The sequence below is a fragment of the Phacochoerus africanus genome, chromosome 2 (assembly GCF_016906955.1).
Source record: "Phacochoerus africanus isolate WHEZ1 chromosome 2, ROS_Pafr_v1, whole genome shotgun sequence".
Lineage (NCBI taxonomy): Eukaryota > Metazoa > Chordata > Mammalia > Artiodactyla > Suidae > Phacochoerus > Phacochoerus africanus.
This window is the reverse complement of record NC_062545.1, coordinates 87,264,442-87,287,588: the sequence shown is the minus strand read 5'-3', so window position 1 is coordinate 87,287,588 and position 23,147 is coordinate 87,264,442. Positions and strand designations below refer to the sequence as shown.

Genomic DNA, 23,147 nt, shown 5'->3' with positions numbered 1-23,147 from the left:
TCTATTCCATCTTCATTCCTATTTTCCTTTATCATTTTCCAAAATGATAGTTCAAAAAAGGATATTTTTGTATGGTTAAATTTGCATTTTTTTAAATACTGAGTAAGAATAAACAGTTTTTTCTCATAAGAGACACTATTAGTATTTCTGTTTTATTGACTTGTGTTATGGACTGAATTGTGTCCCTCCTCACCACCACCACCCAGATTCATAGGCTGATGCGCTAACCCCCCATATGACTGTATTTAGAGACAGGTCTTTTAAGAGGAGATTAAGGTTAAATTAGGTCATTAGGGTAGAGTTCTAATCCAATAGAAATGGTGTTCTCAAAAGAAGATGAAGAAACACCAGGCATACTTGCACACACAGAAAAGACCATGTGGGGACATGCTGAGAAGGCTGGCTGCAAATCAAGAAGAGAGGCCTCAGGAAACATTAAACCTGTTAACACCTTGACCCTGGATTCCCTGCCTCCAGAGGAAACAAATTTTGGTTAAGCCACCCAGTCTGTGTTATTTTGTTACAGCAACCCTGGCTGGTCACAGCTGACCAACATTTGCCTCTGGGTTTATTATCCACTTTTATTATTTTGATAAGGGCTCACTTAACATTAAGGTGATTAGCTTTTTAAAAATATATTTTTTTCTCAATTTATTTGCACTCCTTCACATTTTTGTTTTGTTCTATAATAATGATGTCGTTTTAGTGTAGTCAAATATTTCAAACCTTTCCTTACAGTTGCTGCATTTGAAACAATGCCTAAAAAGTCCTTTCCGTTTCCAGAATTATATTTATACTCACCCATGTTCTCTTCCTATTTTTTTGGTCTCATCTGAATTTTATTTTTACTGCATGATCTAAGATTCAAATCAATACTTTTTTCACATAGTCAACCAATACCACCTATTGATTTTCCCATTTGAAATCTATTTTATCATATCCTAAATATACACACTTAAAACTCCTATGCTTCTTATTTATGACATTCATTCATTCAGTAGCTCATTTTGGAGATTATATTGTTCCATGTTTATCATTAAGGAAAAAGAATTTTCCACGAAATTCAAGAAACATTATTTTGGATGACTCAAATTATTATATTTTTAAATTATAGTAGGAAAGTCTTAAAAGTTTTTAAATTAAAATGCTAATACATAATTGTTTTAAACTAACAATAAACATCAAAATAAATATATACAAAATTACTTTTACCCAATAGAAGTGAAGTCAAATGAAGGAGGGGTGAGTACCATTATCAGTAACATAGAATTACTTTACAAACCAAAAATAAAAGAAAAATGATAAACTACCCGAGGATTTAGTTGGCTTTTGTAGGCTCCTTTCAAAGAATGACTGTCCTTCCTCCCCTCCCCCCCCCCCCCGCCCCCAATTAGCTTTCCAAGGGACAGTACAGCTATTTTTTAAAGATCATTACTTAGCGGTAAGAGGAATATCTACTTGACTCACTGGGTTTAGGATTGCGTTGTTCTCTTAAGCAAAGAGTTAGGACAAGTTCTAAGTCGTACAGGCTCTGCAATGTCCATGTAGAAAGTTCTCTGATACCATGTGAGTTTCTCCTTTCCATACACAAGGCCAGAACCATTCCAGGGATTTTAGCGAAAATTCCAGACACTTGAAAATCATGCCAAAGTGTTAGCTATTACTAGTATTTGCTATCCATTATTTTCTGCTATCCACACAGCAAGGACTCTCTAAGCACATTGCAAATGTTAAACGTGTACATACTAAACTGAGATTCAAGGACTCATAAACTCCCAAGCTCGAAGGAGTAAAAAGCACATCATTCCAACAGAAATCTCTCTCGATCTTTGGTGCTGTGAGTTCCAAAAAGCTTCCACTGAACCTACGTGGAATAGTGAAGTCACACAAAAGCAGTGACAAAGCTGTGCCAACCGCAGACCCGCCTCTACGAAATATAAAGGCGCCCCCCTGGGCCTCCCTGGAAACTTTGGAGTCCAGGCAGTACGTGGGCGTGGAAAAGCGGAGCTCACTAAGACGCAGGCCGCAGACAAACCTCGCTAAGATTTTTGAAAGCCGGGAGGTGAACAAGTTGAAAACCATAACCACGAACCCAGCCAACAACCTGTCAAGGTTATGCTGCAAAATCTTTCACTGAGCCCAGCTCACACCCTCAAGGAGCTACAGGACCTTCAAACCCATCCCGGCATCCCTTGCGCCGCGCAGGAGCAAGCTCTACGGCGCTTGGGCCCTTTCGGCCGCCGTTGGCTCCGCGTTGTTATGGAAACCCAGCTGCCATCACAATGTCGTTGCAACGGGCCCCGCAGTCGCGGGTCTTCTTGGAACTGGTTCCCTGGGTCGACCGGGACCGGGAGAACAATCTGCTCTCGGGCGGAGAGACGCTGCCTGGACTTCGCCGCCCTCTCTCTTCCGCACAGGCCCAAACTGCCACCCGCGAGGTGCACGTAAGCGGCACAGCAGAGGTGTCTGCGAGGCCCGACCGGGCGCATGTGGCGGTGCGAGTGAGCAGCACCAAGGAGGCGGCTGCCGAGGCCAAGAAGAGCGTTTGCCGCCGCCTGGACTACATCACTCAAAGCCTCCAGCAGCAGGGCGTGCAGGTGAGAGCTGTGTCTGGGAGGTGCTTCGAGCTGGATCGAGGCAACCCTTCGGCGGAGGTTCATGCCCCGTCGCGCCCCTGGGGCGGGGGTTTGTGGATGTCTAGGGTCTTGAGCGTCTGGGACACCTTTCTGTTTTGTGCATTCGCTGGCGCGAGGATCTAAGGAGTGAATCTTTGGCTCCTCCTTCTAAATGAAAGGAATTATCAGCGACAGTGACTTGTAAAATTAAAGAGTGCAAATTAAGTGGGGTTTTATTTGGCGATATTTGCGATTTATTTTCTTATTTTGACAAACTGTTAAACTTGAAACATTAGATGTAAATGCTTGCCTAAGTAGTGTGCTGGAGACTAATTATTTTTTTAATTTATTCTGCACCACGGAATTGACAAGTGAAAAGCCCCTTTCCTCCCAACCTGATAAAAGCTTTGCATGAACTAGTTCTTCAGTATTTTTCGCAAAGAATAACACGTGTATTGGGGGTAGGAAGTGGGGGAAATTGCATCCCTTTTCATTTTAAACTCTAAAAAACCCCCAATTTTTTTAGTTTTAGCTTAAAAAGAAAAGCCAGTATATTGTAGAGGCCACATTTATGAAATACCTTTACTTACCACAGAGGTCCATGAGACCAATCACTAAATAAATCTTACCTTAAGCCTGCTTCTAAGAAAAGAAAAGGAAAAAAAAAATGAACTAGCTTTATTTAGTCTGCACAACAGCCCATTTAGGCAGGTTTTAATATACCCACTTTCCATATTTAAGGAGATTAAGTAATGCTCTGAACTTCAGCCAGGGCTGTGTTTGAACTCCTGTATTCCTGAAACCAAAATCTAGGTTCCAGATAATTAGCATGGAAGAAAATTAGGAAGCACAGAATGTGTCAGTTACATCAGTTTCTTCATTTTACAGAGTAGGATTCTAAAGGCCCACAGCTGTGATTCATGCACCCTAACATGAGTTCATAAAAGTGCTTCTTTTGCTAGAATTGACACAAACCCCCCAAAAGCAAGTCTTTAAGGAGAAAATATATTTATTTGTACCGCATTTATAAACGTGGAGTTTGGTGAGTTCCCAATGTGGCTCAGCAGGTTAAGGACCTGCCCTTGTCTCCATGAGGACACTAGTTCGATCCTTTGCCTTGCTCAGTGAGTTAAGGATCCAGCATTGCCACAAGCAGCTGTATAGGTCTCAGATGCTGCTCAGATCCACTCTTGCTGTGGCTGTGGTATAGGCTGCAGCCGCAGCTCAGATTCAATTCCTGGCATTGGGAACATCCATATGCCCCAGGTGCAGCCCTTTAAAGGAAAAAAAAAGATGTCATTTGGAAAAGATGTCTCTAAATGATTTTACAGCTTAGAAGAATTCAAATGCTAATTATAACTAAGGTGAATAAAATGAGTTTAATATATGGAAAATATTTTCTCACAAAAAAATGCTGCCTGTGCTAAAGCCCTGTTTGAATAATATAATTCTTAAGTTATTTACCTAAAATGTAAACTGAGCTCACGTGGCTGTAAATTTTAATATGTAGAACAAAATGAATCATTACATCCAACTTACAGTAATTACATTAAGACTTAGTGTTTAAGACAAGACGTAACTGAGGTCAATAATCTCCCAGGTATCTCTGCTTATGGAAGAAAGCAGTCCTATAAATAATTTGTTCAGTAGATAATGCAAAAAATCATTTCTGTTATTTTTCAGGATGAATTATAATGGCTCTTCACAAGGTCTTTCTTCGTTTTAAACTTTGGAATCTGGGTTTGTAACATCACTCCCCTGCTTGAAGGGCCCCTCACATTCCTAACCTTTTTGCTTAATAGATGGATACCAACTTTTCATTTCTTGTCTCTTTCTCTTTTCATTTCTTGTCTCTTGACTCCCATTTGCTTTTCCTTTAAAAACCAGCCCAAGCTCATCTTGAACATTCCTTTCCTAAGGTAACACTAGTCCCTGCCATACCACACTCTATCCCCCCTTTAATAAAGCGTATCATTCTGTACTATAATTGTTGCTTTACTTAACCTCTCCTCCATACTCTAAACCTCTTCAGAGCAGAGACAATTTTGTTTCTTAATTGCTTTGCATTCATAGGTTATGTTTCAAACACATCACATAATGTGTAGTTAGAAAATGGTCTTTAAATGAACAAAATAAAAAATAATGAAGTACTAAATGAATAAACTATTAGTTGAACTACCTTATTGGTCAGATATAGTTTTATGGTCATATAGTTTCACATGTGGAGGCATAACCTTCATTTGTAGTGTTGTTTTCATGGAACAATGTTTTAAAGTTTTTAGCAGTATATACTCATTTAGCCATCAAACATTTATTAAGCATCACTGTTCATTTTTAAATAGCATTTAATATAATACATAATTAATTTCTGGCTTGTTATAATCCCCCCATAGACTGTAAGCTCCAGTATTTGCCTATTAATAATTTTTGATAGATTTGTAATGGATGCCTCAGGCATGTTGCTAGGCCCCAGAAAGAGAGAAAGAGTGAAACATAGGCATTGTGCTGAAGGAGTCTTATTATAGGAATAGATTACTGTGTAGTGTTGTGATGAAAGTGTGTACATGATACAATACAGCTGAGTAAGAAAGAAAATAATGTTCATTTTACCTGAGGAATTCCAGAAAGATTTCATGATGGAAGTACCACTGTGTCAAATCCTAAACAATAGCTGAAGGTAAAGCATTTTGGTTCCATATACTACAATGCAGCAAGCATATGTATTCAGAGCACTAGGTGGATGCAGTTCAGTATGGCTGGGACACAGGAGTACCTGGACATAACAGAGGGTAATCACGAGATCAAAGAAGAAAGCTGTAGGCAGAGCGTGGAGGCCCCAGGGCGCACAGTTAGGAAAACTCTAGTCAAGAACTTTGACTTCAGAGCCCATGCACTTTAACCACGATAGCATGTTGCTGCTTTCTTGTCTTGGCAGTGGCTGATGGAGTTTTAGGTGTGGGATGTTGCAGATGCTAATGATGCCCCACAGAGCTTTCCCTTGCTGCAGGAATTCACTTAGAAATGGGTGAGCCAGTCATACCAGAAAATTAACAGCCCCTCCCCTGCTCCAGCAGCCTTCAACTAACAGCTGAGGGGAGGGGGTGGAAAGGGACCTCAGACTCCTTGCTTGGGCAAGATAGCCCTCCAGCATGTGTTGTACCCCAGCTCCCAGAGTTTCTCTGCAGGACCAAGTTTCAGTTGCTCACAGTGGTGACTGCTTGACAACACACTATAATGGTTTTCTTTCTTTCTCTGTTCCATGTCGTACTCCACTGTGGTGTTTTTGGAATTACCTTAAAAATAATCTGCTTGAACTCAAATCCTCATCTTAGAGTCTGTTTCTGGGTGTACCCACATTAAGACAGGGAGTAATAGGAACAGATTGAACATTTCATATGAGTTGGCTTCAGCTTTTCATTATTAAAAACGGTGGCAAAATGTTGTTAGGTATTTATACATGTTCTTAATTATGTTCTTTTGACATTAATTCCTGGCTTATGTATTTTTTTATGCTTATGAAAAGTTAAACCTCTAGGAAGATAAGTTTACATCTTCACTAGAAATATATCCTTGGCACAGTGGGCATAATTTTTTTCTTTAACATTGCCAACTTCAAAAATTAAGATTATCAATAACTGGATTGGAGCATTAAGTCCATTGACATTTAAGGTAATTACTGGTATATAATGATTTTTATTTTTTTCCATCATAACTGGTTTACATTGTTCTGTCAATTTTCTGCTATACAGCATGGTGACCCAGTAACACATGCATGTACAGATTCTTTTTTCTCACATTATCATTGCTCTATCATAAGTGACTAGACATAGCTCCCAGTGCTGCACAGCAGGATCTCATACTCATACTACTTAGCCATAAAAAAGAACAAAATAATGCCATTCGTAGCAGCATGGATGGAACTAGAGCGCTCATACTGAGTGAAGTAAGTCAGAAAGAGAAAGATAAATATGTTTTTCTCGCCTTTTTAAACCTTGTTTTCCAGTTGATTCTATGTTTCTCCTTTTTTCTTTTTTTGGTTGGATGATTTCCATCTATTTTATTCTTGTGTACTTTTCTTTTTAGTTTTTGTGAATGTAATGTTTGGTTTTGATTTGTGGTTTCCCTGTTTTTCAAGTATGTTAACCCTTTTCTGTATCTGCTTACTTTAGCATGACAGTCATGTAGGCTCAAACACATTAAAAAAAAAAGTCAATATTTTCTCACCTTTCTTCCCTACAGTCTATGATTTTAAAGTCCTTTTTAACATCTTCATGTTTGTCCTCTTTGCTGTTTCTTATGTTTATTGTCACTTTACACTTTTTTTTCTTTTTAGATCTGTATACTGGCTTATTTAAGTGATTGCTTTCCAATTATGATTTCCTCCATTCTATTTCTTCTTAGTTCTCTTTTAATCTAGAGAAGCCCTTTCAGTATTTCCTTTAGAATGGGTTTAGATTTGCTGTTTAGCTTTTGTTTGTTGGAGAAATTGATTATTTCTCCTCTTTTAAATGATATTCTTGCTGGGTAGAGTAGTCTAGGCTGCAAATTTTTCCTTTTTAGACCTTTGAATATGTCTTGCCACTCTCTTCTGGCCTGTAGTGTTTCTGTAGAGGAATCAGCTGATAGCCTTAAGGGGGTTCCCTTGTAATTAACACTTTGCATTTCTATTGCTGCCTTTAGAATCTTCTCTTCATCTTTAACTTTGCCATCTTTATTATAATATGTCTTGGTTTGGGCCTGTTTGGATTCGCTTGTTTGGGGCCTTCTGTGCTTCCTGTATCTTAATATCTGTTTTTTTTAGATTTGGAAAGTTTTCAGACATAATTTTTTAAAATGTATTTTCAATCCCCTTTTCTTTTCCTTCTCCTTCTGGAATTCCTATATTATCCCATAGATCTCTTATATTGCTTTCATGTTTTTTTAACTTGGTTTTCTGTCTTCTGTCCGGGTTGTGTGATTTGCATCATTCTGTCTTCCAAGTCACTAATTCATTTTTCTGCATTATTAATTCTGCTCTTTAATAACTTTAACTCAGTTTGCAACTCTGCAAATGAATTTTCTAATTTTTCTTGGTTCCTCATATTTTCTAGTTCCTTTCTAAAGTAATCTGCATTACTGTTTATATGCGCTCTTAATTCCTTCATATTCACCCTTATTTTCTTCAGTATTTTCACTATCTCCCTTTTGAACTCAGTGCCTGTTAGACTGCAGAGGTCTGCTTCATTATTTGCTGCTTCAGGTGAATTCTCCTGTTCTGTTGACTGGGAATAGTTCCTGAGCTTCTTCATTTTACTTATATTTTTCTTTTTCTGTGAGTTTAGGGACGCCAAACTGTAGTTTTAGAGGGCTATTTTAATGCAAGAGCATTTGTATTTTGTGAGGGTTACTATTTATTTTTGTTGTGGGAGTTTGGATATTTGCTGTCTCTTTCTTTGATGTGAGCAGGCTGTTATCCCCCTGAGTGTGTTTCCAGGGAGACGGAGGCAATGGGCAGGGCTAGTAGTCAGTGCCTGGTTGCTGGGCTCTTTATACTATAAAGACCTACTGCAAGGACCTACAGGAAGATGGCCCAGTCTACTCCTAGTTGCAGGGCAGTGGGAAGTGGTAATGAGCCTCAGGAAGATTTAGGCAGTGCCTGGAGCATTTGGCAGTGGCAGCAGCAGGGTGTGTGTTGAGAGCCAGGGGAGTGAGAGCAACAATGGTTGATGTTTGGTCACAGCACCTTTCTCTGTGGTAACTTCTAAGGTGACTGGGGATGCAAGTGGTGCCGGTTCACCAACCGCTGGTGGTAGTTGGCCACACCCACCTCCAGAGTCAGAGATAATTGCAGTAGTTTGCCCCTGCCACCTGTAGACCACACACAATGAACTCCATCATGCTTACCCCATGCAGGAGGTGCTGCACAGGTTGCTTCTAGTTGCAGGGTCCTGGGAAGTGACAGTGATCAGGCATGTGTGGGGGCTGCCCAGAATGTTTGACAGTGGCAGCAGCAGGGCGGGTGTGTTCCTAGGGGAGCGAGAGTAACAATGAGTGGTGGTCGGTTGCAGTGCCTTCTTTTTTGCCAACTTTTGGGGCCAAAGGTGGAGCCCCTTTACAGACTCCTAGTGGTGGAAGACCACACCTCCCTCTGGTTTCTGAGATGACTGCTATTGTTTGTCCCCACCACCTGTAGATCATGCAAGAAGCACCCCATCCCGCTTAGCCTCCCACTGCCCTTAGCCCTAACAAGAGGTGCAGAGAGCCACAGCCAAGGGAACCAAGAGGCTGTCAGGGCCCACAGCTGGCTATAGCCTGCACAAGAGGTGTGCTGTCACCTATAGCCCACACAAGTGCCAGAGGCGCCCCCGCCCTCTGAGAGTCTGAACATGCACAAGGAAAGAGATTCCTATGTCGGTCTGCACCTCCTCCTCTCACCCTCCCCAACAGTGGCACCTTGCTTCTCCTGCAGGCCCAAACCTTCTTCCAGGTTCCCTCGCCTATGGTGTTCTGCTCCTTGGCCTGTGGCACACCAATCCCTAGCCCCTCAGGCTGTGGGGTCCAGGGAGGTGGCACTGATGATCTGTGTGGCTCCATCTCTGCTTTTCCCTCCTCAGTCTGCCGCTGTGCTTTTCTCCAAGGCTTTGAGGCTCCTCTGTCTCTGCTGATCTTCCTGTCAGTTAGTTGTCTTACCAGGCTGCAGGTGCCTTTCCTCTTTCACAGCTCCCTCTCAGGAGTGCTAGTCCCATCCTGATTCCTTTCTTTTTTCTCTATTGCTCTCTATTTTTTTTTCCCTTTTGTTCTACCCAGTTATGTGGAGGATTTAGGTCTTCTGCCAGCATTCAGTAGGTGTTCAGTGTAAACTGTTCTGCATATGCACATGGTTTTGTTTTTGCTTTTGTTTTTGTTTTGATGTGTTTGTGGGAGAAGGTGATCACCACATCTTATTCCTCTGCCATCTTGATACCACTCCTCTGGAACTACATTTACTTACTTCCTCTGCTTAACTGTCTTTCTTTTGAAACATTGGATTTTTTTCACATATTCAGTCAACTATTCACTTACTCAACAAACATATATTGGGGTTTGGGATTGGCATATGCATACTCTGGTATATGGAATGGTTGGCCAACAGGGACCTACTGTGTAAGGAAGGATCAGTGACGTAGGGGCAGTTTGATGATTGGTTATTCTATTCCATTTTTTCATAGGAAAACGGGAGGATTAAAGTGGGGCTAGAATTGGCTTTCTGAAGGCAGCAGTCAAGCAGAAAAAGAATGCTAATCACTTTTGCTATTGCAGTTCAGTTAGTTTCTGTTAGAAATTTTGGTTCTGTCTATGTCTTCTTGAAAATTGTTTTATATTCTGCTTAGTACTTCTCAGTCTGATTGCTATGAGGCAATTTTTATTTCCTCATTCCCTGTAATATTATTTGTAATTCCAATGTTTATCAAATATATGACTACATTTATAAATAAGATACCTGTCTTACATATATTGCTTTCAAACTATACACAGTTGCTTTAAGAAGCACCAGGGTAGGAGTTCCCATCATGGCTCAGTGGAAACGAATCTGACTAGGAACCATGAGGTTGTAGGTTCGATCCCTGGCCTCTCTCAGTGGGTTAAGAATCTGGTGTTGCCCATGAGCTGTGGTGTAGGTTACAGACACGGCTCAGATCTGATGTTGCTGCCATGAGCTGTGGTATAGGCCAGCAGCTGTAGCTCCAATTGGACCCCTAGTCTGGGAACCTGCATGTGCCTCAGGTGCAGCCCTAAAAAGCAAACAAAAAAAGAATTACTAGGATAAACTATATAAGTATTGTACCACTCGTAAGAATTTGTTCTTTCTCAGGTAGAAAAACACTAAGGGTATAAATGCAGTTCAGTAGAGATAGGAGAGTCTTTCCAACAAATGGTGCTGAAACCATTGAATGTCCATGTGTAAAAAGTGAACCTCAACTCATACTTTCACACTTTATACAAAAGTTCATTCAAAATGGATGATGTACCTAAATGTAAAACATAAAAAAAGAAGAAAGTAAAAGAGAAAATCTGACCTTGGATTTGAAAATAACTTTGTAGATACATTAAATAAAGCACAATCCATGAAAGAACAAACAAAAATATAAATTGGATTTTATCAAAATTAAAAACTTTTGCTTTGAAAAAGAAGTGAAAAAACTGAAAGGACAATCCAATTGCCAAAATTTGGAAGCAACCAAGATGTCCTTCAGAAGATAAAGGGATAAATAAACTGACAATGGAATGTTATTCAATGCCAAAATGAAATGAGCTATCAAGCCATGAAAAAACATAGAAGAAACTTAAATGAATGTTACTGATTGAAAGAAGCCAATCTGAAAAGGCTACATATGATAATGTTTCAAATATATGACATTCTGGAAAAGGCAAACTGTATAAAGACATTAATAAAAATCAGGAGTTGAGAGAAGGGGAGGAATAAAGAGGCAGAGCAAGAGGATTTTTAGGGTGATCAAAAGAATCTATGTGCTACAGCAGTGGTACACACATGTCATTTGTACAAACACACAGAGGATATACAACACCAAGAGTGAACCCAATGTAAACTATGGACTTTGGGTGGTCATGATGTGTCAGTGTAGGTCCATCAGTTGTGGTAACTAACCAGTGTGTCACTCTGATGGGGATTGTTGATAATGGTGCAGGCTGTGCATTTATAGGGGCAGGGGGCATATGGGAGATCTCTGTACTTTCCACTTAATTTTGCTGTGAACCTGAAACTGCAATGAAAAAGTTAAGTCTTAAAAAAAAAAAAAAAGATTTCCCACAGATTGGGTGAAAATATTTGTAAATTATATATCTGAAAAGGGACTTGAATCAAGAATATATAGATAACTCAGTTCAATAATAAGAAAACATGTAGTTCAATTAAAAAGTACAAAATGGGAGTTCCCATTGTGGCTCAGCAGAAACGAAACTGACTACTATCCATGAGGACACAGGTTCAATCCCTGGCCTCACTCAGTGGCTTAAGGATCTGGTGTTGCTGTGAACTATGGTGTAGGTTGCAGACATGTCTTGGATCTGGTGTTGCTGTGGCTGTGGTGTAGGCTGGTGGCTCCAGCATCCATTCGACCCCTAGCCTAGGAACCTCCATACGCCGTGGATGCGGCCCTAAAAAGACAAAAAAATAAAAAGCACAAAATATCTGAACATGAACCTCACCAAAGCATGTATACAGATGGCAGGTAAACACATAAAAAGATCTCCACATGCATTGATAGATGATTTAATAAAATGTTTACTGAAATATTAGCAGTAAAGGATTTGGAGACATTATTACTTTCTTCTTTGTTCTTTAGTATTAGGTTTTCCTTAACTAGGGGATATTATTTTTATAAAAACAATAGCACTATTAAATGCAACAGTAAAAGGTACTTTGTTTTCAGCTACCCTTCCTAAAATTAATTCTCTAGTAATTTTTCAGTCAGAAGTTTTACATGTATTAAGTGAAATGGGGAAAAAAGTAAAAAAAAAAAACTAAGAAAATAGAAGATATGTTTACATGTCATAAAAGAATATTAAATGACAGAAAAGTTTCATGTTTTGCAGTATTTATCTGTATTCCACTTTTTCTACAATGAGCAGATTCTACCTTTATCATAAAAATGAATTAATGTTTTCATTGTATAGTGACAGACATCAGAGCTATAATTGGAACTTAAGTTCACATTTTCAAGTTAAAGCTTTTTAGAATTTTCCAGATCATATAAACAGCTTGAAATTAGTTTATATCTTCAAATTCAGGTATAACTAAGTACCTTGCAAAATAACTTATAATTAAATCATTCTTGGGCATAATAATCTTTATTTAGCATATATTTTGAAAGATATAAAAATTTATAAAATATAAGTTCTCCCTGTCCACAAGGATGGGAGTAGGTCAAGAGTTCATTTCACTAAATTTTAAAACTCTCTTGAAAAGTAAAGAAATTAACCTTTTTTTTTTTTTTTTCAGAATTAGTACCCTGTATTTACACAGAATCAAAATATTACTTTTCTAGGAACAGACCAATTCAGGTCCAGCATTTCAGGAAATATTTATGTCATAATAGTGTAGCATCTACATTTGCTGAGTGCCTTCTGGGTCAAGTACTTTATTTACAACTTCTCATTAAACCCTCAGAACAATTCCAAGTAGTGTAACCTAATTTTGTAAATGTGGAAAGAAACTAAGCCAAAAAATTGAATAACTTGCCCAAAGTTGCATATTATAGGTATTCAGTCAATTTGTGTTGTTATTTGTAAATTAAACATTTTAAAAACTCCTACAGCAGGAGTTCGCATAGTGGCTCGGCGGAAACGAATCTGACTAGTATTCATTAGGACACAGGTTCAATCTCTGGCCTCAGTGGGTTAAGAATCCAGCGTTGCCATGAGATGTGGTGTAGGTGGCAGACACAGCCTGGATCTGGTGTTGCTTTGGCTGTAGGCCAATAGCTACAGCTCTGATTCCAAGCTCTGATTCTGATTTGATCCCTAGCCTAGGAACCTCCGTATGCCTCCACTGTGGCCCTAAAAATATCAAAAAAAAAAAAAAAAAAAAACCTCCTACAACATGCAGAATGCTTTATGTACAAGAAATTCTTCATACACACATACATATGTATATACCACCCTAAGTTCACACTTTTAGTACTAGCTAGTGTAAAAATTACCACAAAAGGAGAGCTAATTATGATGAAATTTCTGCAAATACTTGTAGGTTTCTGAATTTCTTTTATGTTACTTTTAGGAAAGTTTTAAAATATCAGGCGAGGCAGTTCTTTCTGCATATTTGTCATTCTGATTTAAGTAGTTCAGATTTCTACTTTATGTTTTAAAGTAATTGCATTTATAGTAATCATGCTGTTGTACTTTCTGTTTCAGTCAGAGAATGTAACTGTGACAAAGGATTTTAAAAGAGTAGAGAATGCTTATCACATGGAAGCAGAGGTATGTATTTATCTTAACAAATAATTGGGAACAGCATGACTTTGTGGGGACAGTTTGCATTTAATTTTATTCTTGAGCTCAATGTGTGGGAGAAATACTCATGATATTGACAAAAGATCATTTTTCTCAAAATCTTTTTTTGGCATTCCATATCTGGGTGAGCTTTTAAAATAAATTTGATGAGACTTAAGAGAAATTGTTTTGAAATGGGATAAAAATAGTAAGGGGGAAGTAGCATTTAAATGTCATCTGAGTAAAATCTTAGTAATATTATCTAGTGAGCAGGAAACACTGCAGGAGAGAAATTCCTTTTCAGATAAAAGTCATAGCATAAAGGACTGAAACACTTTCAACATTCTTTTGTTTCACAATGCAATTTTATTGTGTTGTGTTTAGGTTTATTTAAAAAGAAAAACTATTCAACTTTTGCACAAATTGAAAAGAACAAAATATTTTTATACACTCATTAATGACATTTAGTTCCGACTATTGTCAAGCTGTTTACTTATCTTTAAAGACTTTATGATCAGGATTTTATAAAATAAGAGTATGTTATACATAGCTGTAGTTAGAGTATAAGACTACTGTCTGTTTCTCGTTCCAAATTTCTTGGATTATGTGCTTTTTTTATTGAAGTGTAGTTGATTTACAGTGTTGTGCTAATTTCTGCTGTACAGCAAAGTGACTCAGTTACACATATATACACTTTTTTAATATTCTTTTCCATTGTGATTTCATAGGACATCGAATATAGTTGTCTGTGCTATAGAGCAGGACCTTGTTGTTAACCCGTCCATGTACAATAGCATATATCTGCTAAACCCAACCTCCCATTCCATCCTTCCCCCACCCCACCCTCAACCCCCCAGCAACCACAAGTCTGTTCTCCTTGTCTGAAAGTCTGTGTGTTTAGTAGATAGGCTTGTTTGTGTCATATTTTACATTCTACATATAGGTGATGATATATGGTCATTGTCTTTCTCTTTCTCTTTACTTCACCTAATGTGATAATCTCTAGTTGCATCCATGTTGCTGTAAATGGCATTATTTCATTGATTTTGATGGCTGAGTCGTATTCCATTATATATATGACTCACACCTTCTTTATCCATTAATCTGTCAATGGACATGTCTTGGCTATTGCGAATAGTGCTGCTGTGAACATAGGGGTGCATGTATCATTTTGAATTATAGTTTTGTCTGGAACCATGTCTAAGAGTGGGGTTGCTGGATCATATGGCAATTCTATTCCTTAGTTTTCTGAGGAACATCCATACTATTTTATAAAGTGGCTGCGCCAACTAACATTCCCACCAACAGTATAGAAGAGTTCCCTTTTTTCCTACATCCTCTTAGGGTATGTGCCCTATATTTATAGTCCATGCTGCCTCCTTGCCATAGGAAAGAAATAAGAAAGGGATTAGAATGGAATTTTGTTTATTTAATCAGAGTTTTTGCCTTCAGAGGTGGAAAATACCTCAAGAAAGAATTTCGGACAGGTAATATATTATTTTTCTAATTTTAAGGGTGTGACCTTAGGCTTAGCTCTCTTAGGCCCAGTCTTCTCAAAGATCATGGGAGTTCCTGTCGTGGTGCAGCAGAAACGAATCCAACTAGGAACCATGAGGTCGTCATTCAATCCCTGGCCTCACTCAGTGGGTTGAGGATCCCGCGTTGCCATGATCTGTGGTGTGGTCGCAGACGCGGCTCGGGTCTGGCATTGCTGTGGCTCTGGCATTGCTGTGGCTTTGGCATAGCTGTAGCTCCAATTAGACCCCTAGCCTGGGAACCTCCACATGCCACAGGTGCGGCCCTAAAAAGAAAAGGAAAAAAAGACCAAAAAAAGATCATATTACAGGAATTACAATGGAAATTAGAATCCTGGCTTCGCACCTCTTGAGACAATAATTTCCATAATACACTGTTGTCCCTATTCTTAAATAATTTTGTGATTTCTTCATTTAAAATTTAACTATCTCAAAAGAATTTTAAAAATAATGATTTTGGGAATCCATTTGGCAAATGTTACTCTGTAGTAGTGAGGACCAAAAAATACCTTTCAAACAGATGAAGAATAGTCTGTTGATTCCATATATTAGAAGTCAAAGGTTGGGAGTAGTCGTAGCACTCTTCCAGTAGTTATTACCCATCAGTCTTGAGGTTGTAGTGAGCATCGATAGGTTCAGGTTATCTTAGTAAGTGGGGTTTGTTGTGAGGCTACACCAGGAAATAAGGAGGAAAGGGACAGTCCCAGCAAACACACGGCTGGGCTTCATGAAAAATTGGAATTTTTTTCAGACTGGGTTATTCTGAGGACTGACTGGTCAAGTACAGAATGTGCTTTTCAGCTGCTTATTTTGTTGTAAGACATGGCTAAATGAAAACTTGGCTAAACTCACCTCCTCGTCCTTTTGCTGTACTTGTCTGTTTAATGTCTTATATCAAATTTCTTAGGAGAGAATCTAATTATATTTTGTATAAGGCTCCCTGGTAGCCAGAACTATTACATAATGCAGTCTAACACATGATTGCCCTAAGTCGGCATCAGCTGAGACCAGGATGGTAGGGTCATAAGGTACAAAGTATGCTAACCTGTGTGTAAAGAGTAAATTATGGCTTTATGTCTGTGCCTATCATGAACATCAAAACCTAATGTCTGACATATACCAATATTTTCATGGATCATTAAATATATAGAATAAGATTAGATGGTAGAACATTACATTTCAAGTAATATCTGAAATTTATATGCTGAAAGGCACTTTAGAGACTATTTTACTAACCACCTACCTACCCTGTTGTTTTTCCTTATTTTATTTTATTTATTTTTTTGTCTTTTGTCTTTTTAGGGCCACATCCGAGGCATATGGAGATTGCCAGGCTAGGGATTGAATCAGAGCTATAGCTGCTAGCCTATGCCATAGCCACAGCAATGCAGGCTCCAAGCTGCATCTGCAACCTGCAGCACAGCTCGCGGCAACGCCAGATCCTTAACCCACTAAGCGAGACCAGGGATCAAACCTGCAACCTTTATGGTTACTAGTTGGGTTCATTAACCACTGAGCCACAATGGGAACTCCCTGTTTTTCCTTATTTTAAAGATAAAATATTGAAAGTTAGAAATTATCTGAGTTCTTTAAGAGTGGGTGGGTAGTTGTATGTTCAGTGTTATATTAAAACCTTGGCTTTTCAAGTCTTATATTTCTACTCTTTCCACCTCTCATGTTGTTTTCCTGTTATAATTTCAGTGTTTGGGGGGATTTTAAAAGCCCAGGATGATACAGGCATTCAAAAAAGTCTATTAAATAGAAAAGTATTATAACCAGCTTTCCCCCTCCTTTTCCTTACATGTTTCCATGTGTCAGGCATTTTACATACATTATCTTATCTAATCTTTAACTCTTAATTTGTGTTGTGAAATTTTTTATACATAGATAGGTATGAATATGAAAAACCAATTCCATTTTTAGACATCTAATTAATATAAAATTTTTCTAACATTAAACCAGAATTGACTCACTAGTACCTAGCCATTATAATAGTTTACCTCTCCATAAAGAAAATAAAGCTAATATTTCTTCTTTTAAGTATATATTTGAAGTTCAGTATCATATTAATGCTAATTTTTTCTTCTCTGGGTATAGGAATCCCCAGTTTCTTTAGTCATTTCTTATATGACCAACTTTCTCTTTTATTATCCAGTTTCCTCTTGAAGCATCTACAAATATAGCATCCTAATTGTGATTCCATATTAGAGAAAGATGATTTCCTTCCTTATTCTAGAATATTTATTTCTGATAACACATATGTCTGAACTTTCCGGCACTTGCATTACCTTGTTCCCTTCTGCTGAGCTGATAGTCATAATCAATTATTAAAACTAAAAAAGTATATTTCTCACTTTGGGCTTATAAATCATATTTCTCCTCTCTTACACTTTGTATTATCATACTATATTCAGCAAAAGTATTTCTCAAAATCAAAGGCCAATTATAGATTTTTTTCAGAAAACTAAGAATTCATTACCTGTAAATCAGCAATATAAGAACTATTAAATGAACTTGTTTCAGTAGAAGGAAATGGTACTAGAAAGAAATAGGAATTTACACAAAGGAATGAAGAGCACTGAAAATGATAACTGTATAGGTAGATATGATATTTTTCTTTTTCTTTTTTTTTTTAGCTTTTTAGGGCCACACCCACAGCGTATGGAGGCTCCCATGCTAGGGCTCAAATTAGAGCTGTAGCCGCCGGCCTATGCCACAGCCACAGCAACACTGGATCTGAGCCATGTCTGCGACCTATATCACAGCTCATGGCAATGCCAGATCCTTAATGCACTGATGGAGGCCAGGGATCGAGCCTGCTACTTCATGGTTCCTAGTCAGATTTGTTTCCGCTGTGCCATGACGAGAACTCCATATTTTTCTTATATCATCTCTATATCTCTACATCTATATAAAAGAATTGATTCAACAAAAATAATGAACTTATTATAATGTATGTAAAAGTAAAACATATAATAGAAATAGCATGAAGGTCAAGAAGAAAGGGGTATTATAATATTGTAAGGTTCTTGTATGTGAAATAGTATATCTCTTGACGGTAGATTGTGATAAATTAAACATGTATATACTATAAACTCTAAAGCAAACACTAAAATAACAACAACAACAAGAATTACAGCAAAGAAACCAATGAAGGATATCAATGGAATAATAAAAATATACTCAATCCCAAAGAAAGGCAGAAAATGGGGAAAGGAAGAACACAGAAAATATGAGACAAATAGAAAATAATTAGTAAGATCAGAGGTTTAAATTTAACCATATCAATAATCACATTAATGTAAATATTCTAAGCACCTCCATTAAGAGACATATATTTCAGGTTGTATAAAAAAGCACACCATACCTGTAAGCTGCCTTCAACATATTCACTTTAAGTATGAAGGCACCAATAGGTTAAAAGTAATGGGAAACTTTCAGTTTCTTAGTCTTTATGTAAGGAGCCTAGAAATCACCACTGCAGCCTAACCACAAATAAAAGGCTGAAAAAGGAGTTCCTGTCGTGTCTCAGTGGTTAAAAAATCTGACTAGCATCGTGAGGACACAGGTTCTACCCCTGGCCTTGCTCAGTGGGTTAAGGAGCTGGCGTTGCCATGAGCTGTGGTATAGGTTGCAGACACAGCTCAGATCCTGCATTGCTGTGGCTGTGGTGTAGGCCAGCAGCTACAGTTCCGTTGACCCCTCTCCTGGGAACCTCCATATGCCTCAGGTGTGGCCTTAAAAAGCAAAAACAAACAAACAAAAAAACCTGAAAAATCAACAAGACTTCCAGGCTCCATAAAAGAGGTAAGGATACAGGGCAGATTACTACCCCCCATACTGGAGAGACAGCAAATACAGTGAGTCACAGCTTGCCAAAGCAGAGACTCACAACAGAAACCACATTCACAACCTGGGCAGGGAAATCTGAACTATAATTGGCAAAGTATCAGACATGGTAGGGAGGCTAGAATTGCCAGACTGAGAATTGAAAACAAATATGATTAATATGTCAAGAGCTCTAATGGATAAGTAGATGCCATGCAAGAAGAGATGGGCAGAGTAAGAGAGACTGAGATCCTAAGACCCAAAAAAAAATACTTGAGATCAAAAAACACTGTAACAGAAATGAAGAATGCTTCTGACAGGCTTTTTAGTAGACTGCAAGCAATTGAGGAAAGAATCTCTAGGCTTGAGGGTATCTCAATAGAAACCTCAACAACTGAAAAGCAAGGAGAACAAAAACTGAAAAAAAAAAAAAAACTGCACTATCCAAGAACTGTGGGACAACTCCAGAAAGTGTAACATACACATGATAGGAGTGCCAGAAGGGGAAGAGAGAAAGAAAGAATATTTGAAACAATAATGACTGAGAATTTCCCCAATAAATGCAAACAAACAAACAAACAAACAAACAAAAAACCCTTAAGCTAACCATATTATTTTCAAACTACAGAAAAGCAGAGATAAAGAAGAATCATAAAATAAGCTAGAGGGAAAGTAACTAACACCTTACCTGTAGAGGAAGAAAAATAAGAATTATATCTGATTATTTCTCAGAAACCATGAAAGGAAAGAGAGAGTGGAGTTAAATATTTAACATGTTGAAAGAAAAAGAAAAAAAAAGAGAAAAATGAAATGTTGAATAAAACAAACAAACAAAAAAACTAACCCGGAATTCTCTACACTGTGAAATTACCCTTTAAAATTGAAGGAGGGAGTACCTGTTGTGGCTCAGCAATACTGAACCCGACTAGTATCCATGAGGATGTGGGTTCAATCCCTTGCCTCACTCAGTGGGTTAAGGATCTGGCACTGCCATGAGCTGTGGTGTAGGTCACAGACATTGCTCGGATCTGGTGTTGGAGTCTCCAACCCCCTCAATCAGAAATGGATGGAATCAGCAACCAGAAAATCAGTAAGGACATAGTTGAACTCCATAATACCATAAATTGACTGGATATAATAGACATCTATACATTACTTCCTCCAAAAACAGTAGAATTCTTCTCAAGCTCTCAGGATAGAAGTCATTCAGGATTTGAGTCTTTTGAGCATGAGCCACCCAACCTTGCTTGGCCATGCAGTAAATCTTTCTCTGCTCCAAATCAAAACAAAACACATTCTAGGCGAAAACTTATATCTTAACAAATTCAAAAAGAATAAAAATTATATCTGCTCACACACTGCAATAGAATTAGACTAGAACTCAATAACACAAAAATAACTGGAAATTCTTAAAATACATGGAGGTTAAACAACACTTCTAAGTATCATGTGGGTCAGTGAAGAAATAACAGCAGATATTTTAAAATATTTAGAACTAAATGAAATTTTTAAAAAAAGTTTGTGGAATGCAGTGAAAGCTGAGCTTAGAGAGAAATTTTAGCATTGAATTCATCTATTAAAAAGAAGAAAAATATAAAATCACTACTCTGTATTTCCACATTAGGAAACTAGAAAAGAGAAAATTAATTCCAAAGTAAGCAGAAGAAAAGTAAGAATTTGAGAAGTCAATTAAACTGAAAACAGGAAATCAATCAAGAAAATTAATGAAACCAACAGCTAGTTCTATGAAAAAATCAATAAAATTAATAAGTCTCTGGCAAAGCTAACTAAAGGAAAAAATAAAGAGAACAAATTACTGATATGAGAACTGAAGGAGACATCACTACAAATCCTATAGCACTACATTACAAGATAAGAAAACAACAGACCAATCTCTCATGAACATGGAGGCAGAAATATTATTTCCTATATACTAGCAATAAACAAGTAGAATTAAACACAATTTTTCATAGCATCTCAAAACATGAAATACTGAGGTATAAATCTAACAGCATATACGTATAAGATCTTTATGAGGAAAACTACAGTACTCTGATGAATTAAGTCAAAGAAGGGCCACAAAATGGAGAGATAGTCCATGTTCATGGATAGAAAGAATCAATATGCCCAAGATTTATGTTATTCTGAACTTGGTCCATATTTAATTTTATTTAATGTAGTCTCAATCAGAATTCCACTAAGTTATTTGGGGGATATTTTAAAAATGATTCAAGTTTATATGAAGAGGTAGCAGACCCAGAATATCCAATACAATATTGAAGGAGAAGAACAAAGTTAGAGAAATGACACTCCCTGACTTCAAGACTTACCATAAAGCTACAGTAATCAAGATGGTGTAATAGTGTTTGAAGAATAGATGGATCAATGAAACAGAATTTAGAGAAAGAAATAGACTCCAATATAATCAGCTGATCTTTGAGAAGGGAGCAAAGACAGTACAGTGGGACAAAATCATCTTTTCAGTAGTTGGCTCTAGAACTGAACATCCATTTACAAAAAAAGAAAAAAAAATCTAGATAAAAACATTGCACCCTTCAAAAAACTAACTTATACTGTATCATAGACCTACAGGTAAAACACAAAACTATAAAACTCCTAGAAGATAACATAGGAGAAAACCTAGATGACTTTGATTATCACAGTGGCTTATTAGATATAACACCAAAATATGATCTATGAAAGAAATAATTGATAAACTGGACTTCATTACAGTTAAAATCTTCTGCCTTGTAAAAGACATTGTCAAGAGAATAATAAGAGTAGTCATAGGCCAAGGGAAAATATTTGCAAATCACACTTATTTTAAAGGACTGTTGTCTGAAATATATAAAGAACGCTTAAAACTTAACAGTAAGAAAAAAAAATCTAAAGATAAGCCAGAGACCTTAACAGATGCCTCACTAAAGAAGTTATATAGATGAAGATGGAAAGTAAGCTATGAAAAGATGTTCCACATCATATATTATTAGGTGAATGCAAATTAAACAAAAATGAGATGTCACTACACCCTTACTAGAATGGTCAATATCTGGAAAATCGACAGTACCAGATATTGACAAGAAACAAAAGGGACTCTCATTCATTCCCAGTGGGAATGCAGAATGACACAGCCATTTTGGAAGACAAAGTTTTCTATAAAACTTAAGCATATTAATGCCATATAATCCAACAATCATACTCCTTAGTATTTCCCCAAAGGAGTTGAAAGTGTGTATTTACATAGAAACCTGCACATGGATGTTTATAGCAGCTTTTTTCATAATTGCAAAAATATGGAAGGAACCAAGATGTCCGGTGAGTGAATGGATGAATAAACTGTGGTACATACAGAAAATGGAATATAATTCAGCACTAAGAATAAATAAGCTATGAAATCATGAAAACAGGGGTGAACCGTAAATGCTTATTACTGACAGTCGCAAAGGGCTGTATGATTCTGACTATATGAAAATCTGGGAGAGGCAAAACTACAGAGACAGTAAGAGGATCAGTGGTTACCAGGGGTTACCAGGAGTAGGATGAATAGGGGATGCACAGAGGAATTTTAGAGCAGTAAAAATATTCTATATTATACTATAATGATAAATATATATATTCATCCAAACCAAGAGAATATAAAACAAAAAGAATGTACTCTAGTGGAAACTATGGACTGCTGGTCCTTATAATGTGTCAGTGTAGGTTCATATATTATAATAAATGTACCACTCTAGTGAGGAATGTGGATTATGGTGGGAGTGGGCTACACATGTTGAGGGGGACTGGGGAATATATAATGGATATCTCTGTTAATTCCTCTCAGTTTTGCTGTGTCCCTAAAACTGCTCTAAAAAATAAAGTCTAAAAAAAAGTCAATGTGTTTTTAAGGCCTGTGTTTCTTTAGTGATTTTCTGTTTGGATGAACTGTCCATTGATATAAGTAACTGTGGCATTAAAATCCACTACTAGTATTGTGTTACTGTTGATTTCTCTGTTAATGTTTGCCTTATATATTTAGGTGTTGAGTGCCTATATATTTACAGTTGTTATATCTTCTATAACACATTAGACCAAATGGACTTACCTGATAAACACAGAGCATTCCATCTGAAAGCACCATAATACACATTTTTTTTCAAGTGCATGTAGAACATTCTCCCAGATGGACCACATGGTAGGACACAAAACAAGCCTCGGTGAA

The 23,147-nt window shown here is 37.5% G+C and overlaps 1 protein-coding gene across 1 annotated transcript in view; it reads left to right on the top strand.

Moving 5' to 3' along the window:
• Positions 1-2,206: 2,206 nt before the first annotated feature.
• IRAK1BP1 (interleukin 1 receptor associated kinase 1 binding protein 1) overlaps positions 2,207-23,147 on the top strand; it is a 36,638-nt gene continuing 15,697 nt past the window's right edge. Inside the window, exons 1-2 of the mRNA XM_047763558.1 lie at positions 2,207-2,597; positions 13,506-13,571. Coding sequence (XP_047619514.1) covers positions 2,283-2,597; positions 13,506-13,571 — 381 coding nt within the window. The 5' untranslated portion in view covers positions 2,207-2,282. The remainder of the gene's footprint in view (positions 2,598-13,505; positions 13,572-23,147) is intronic.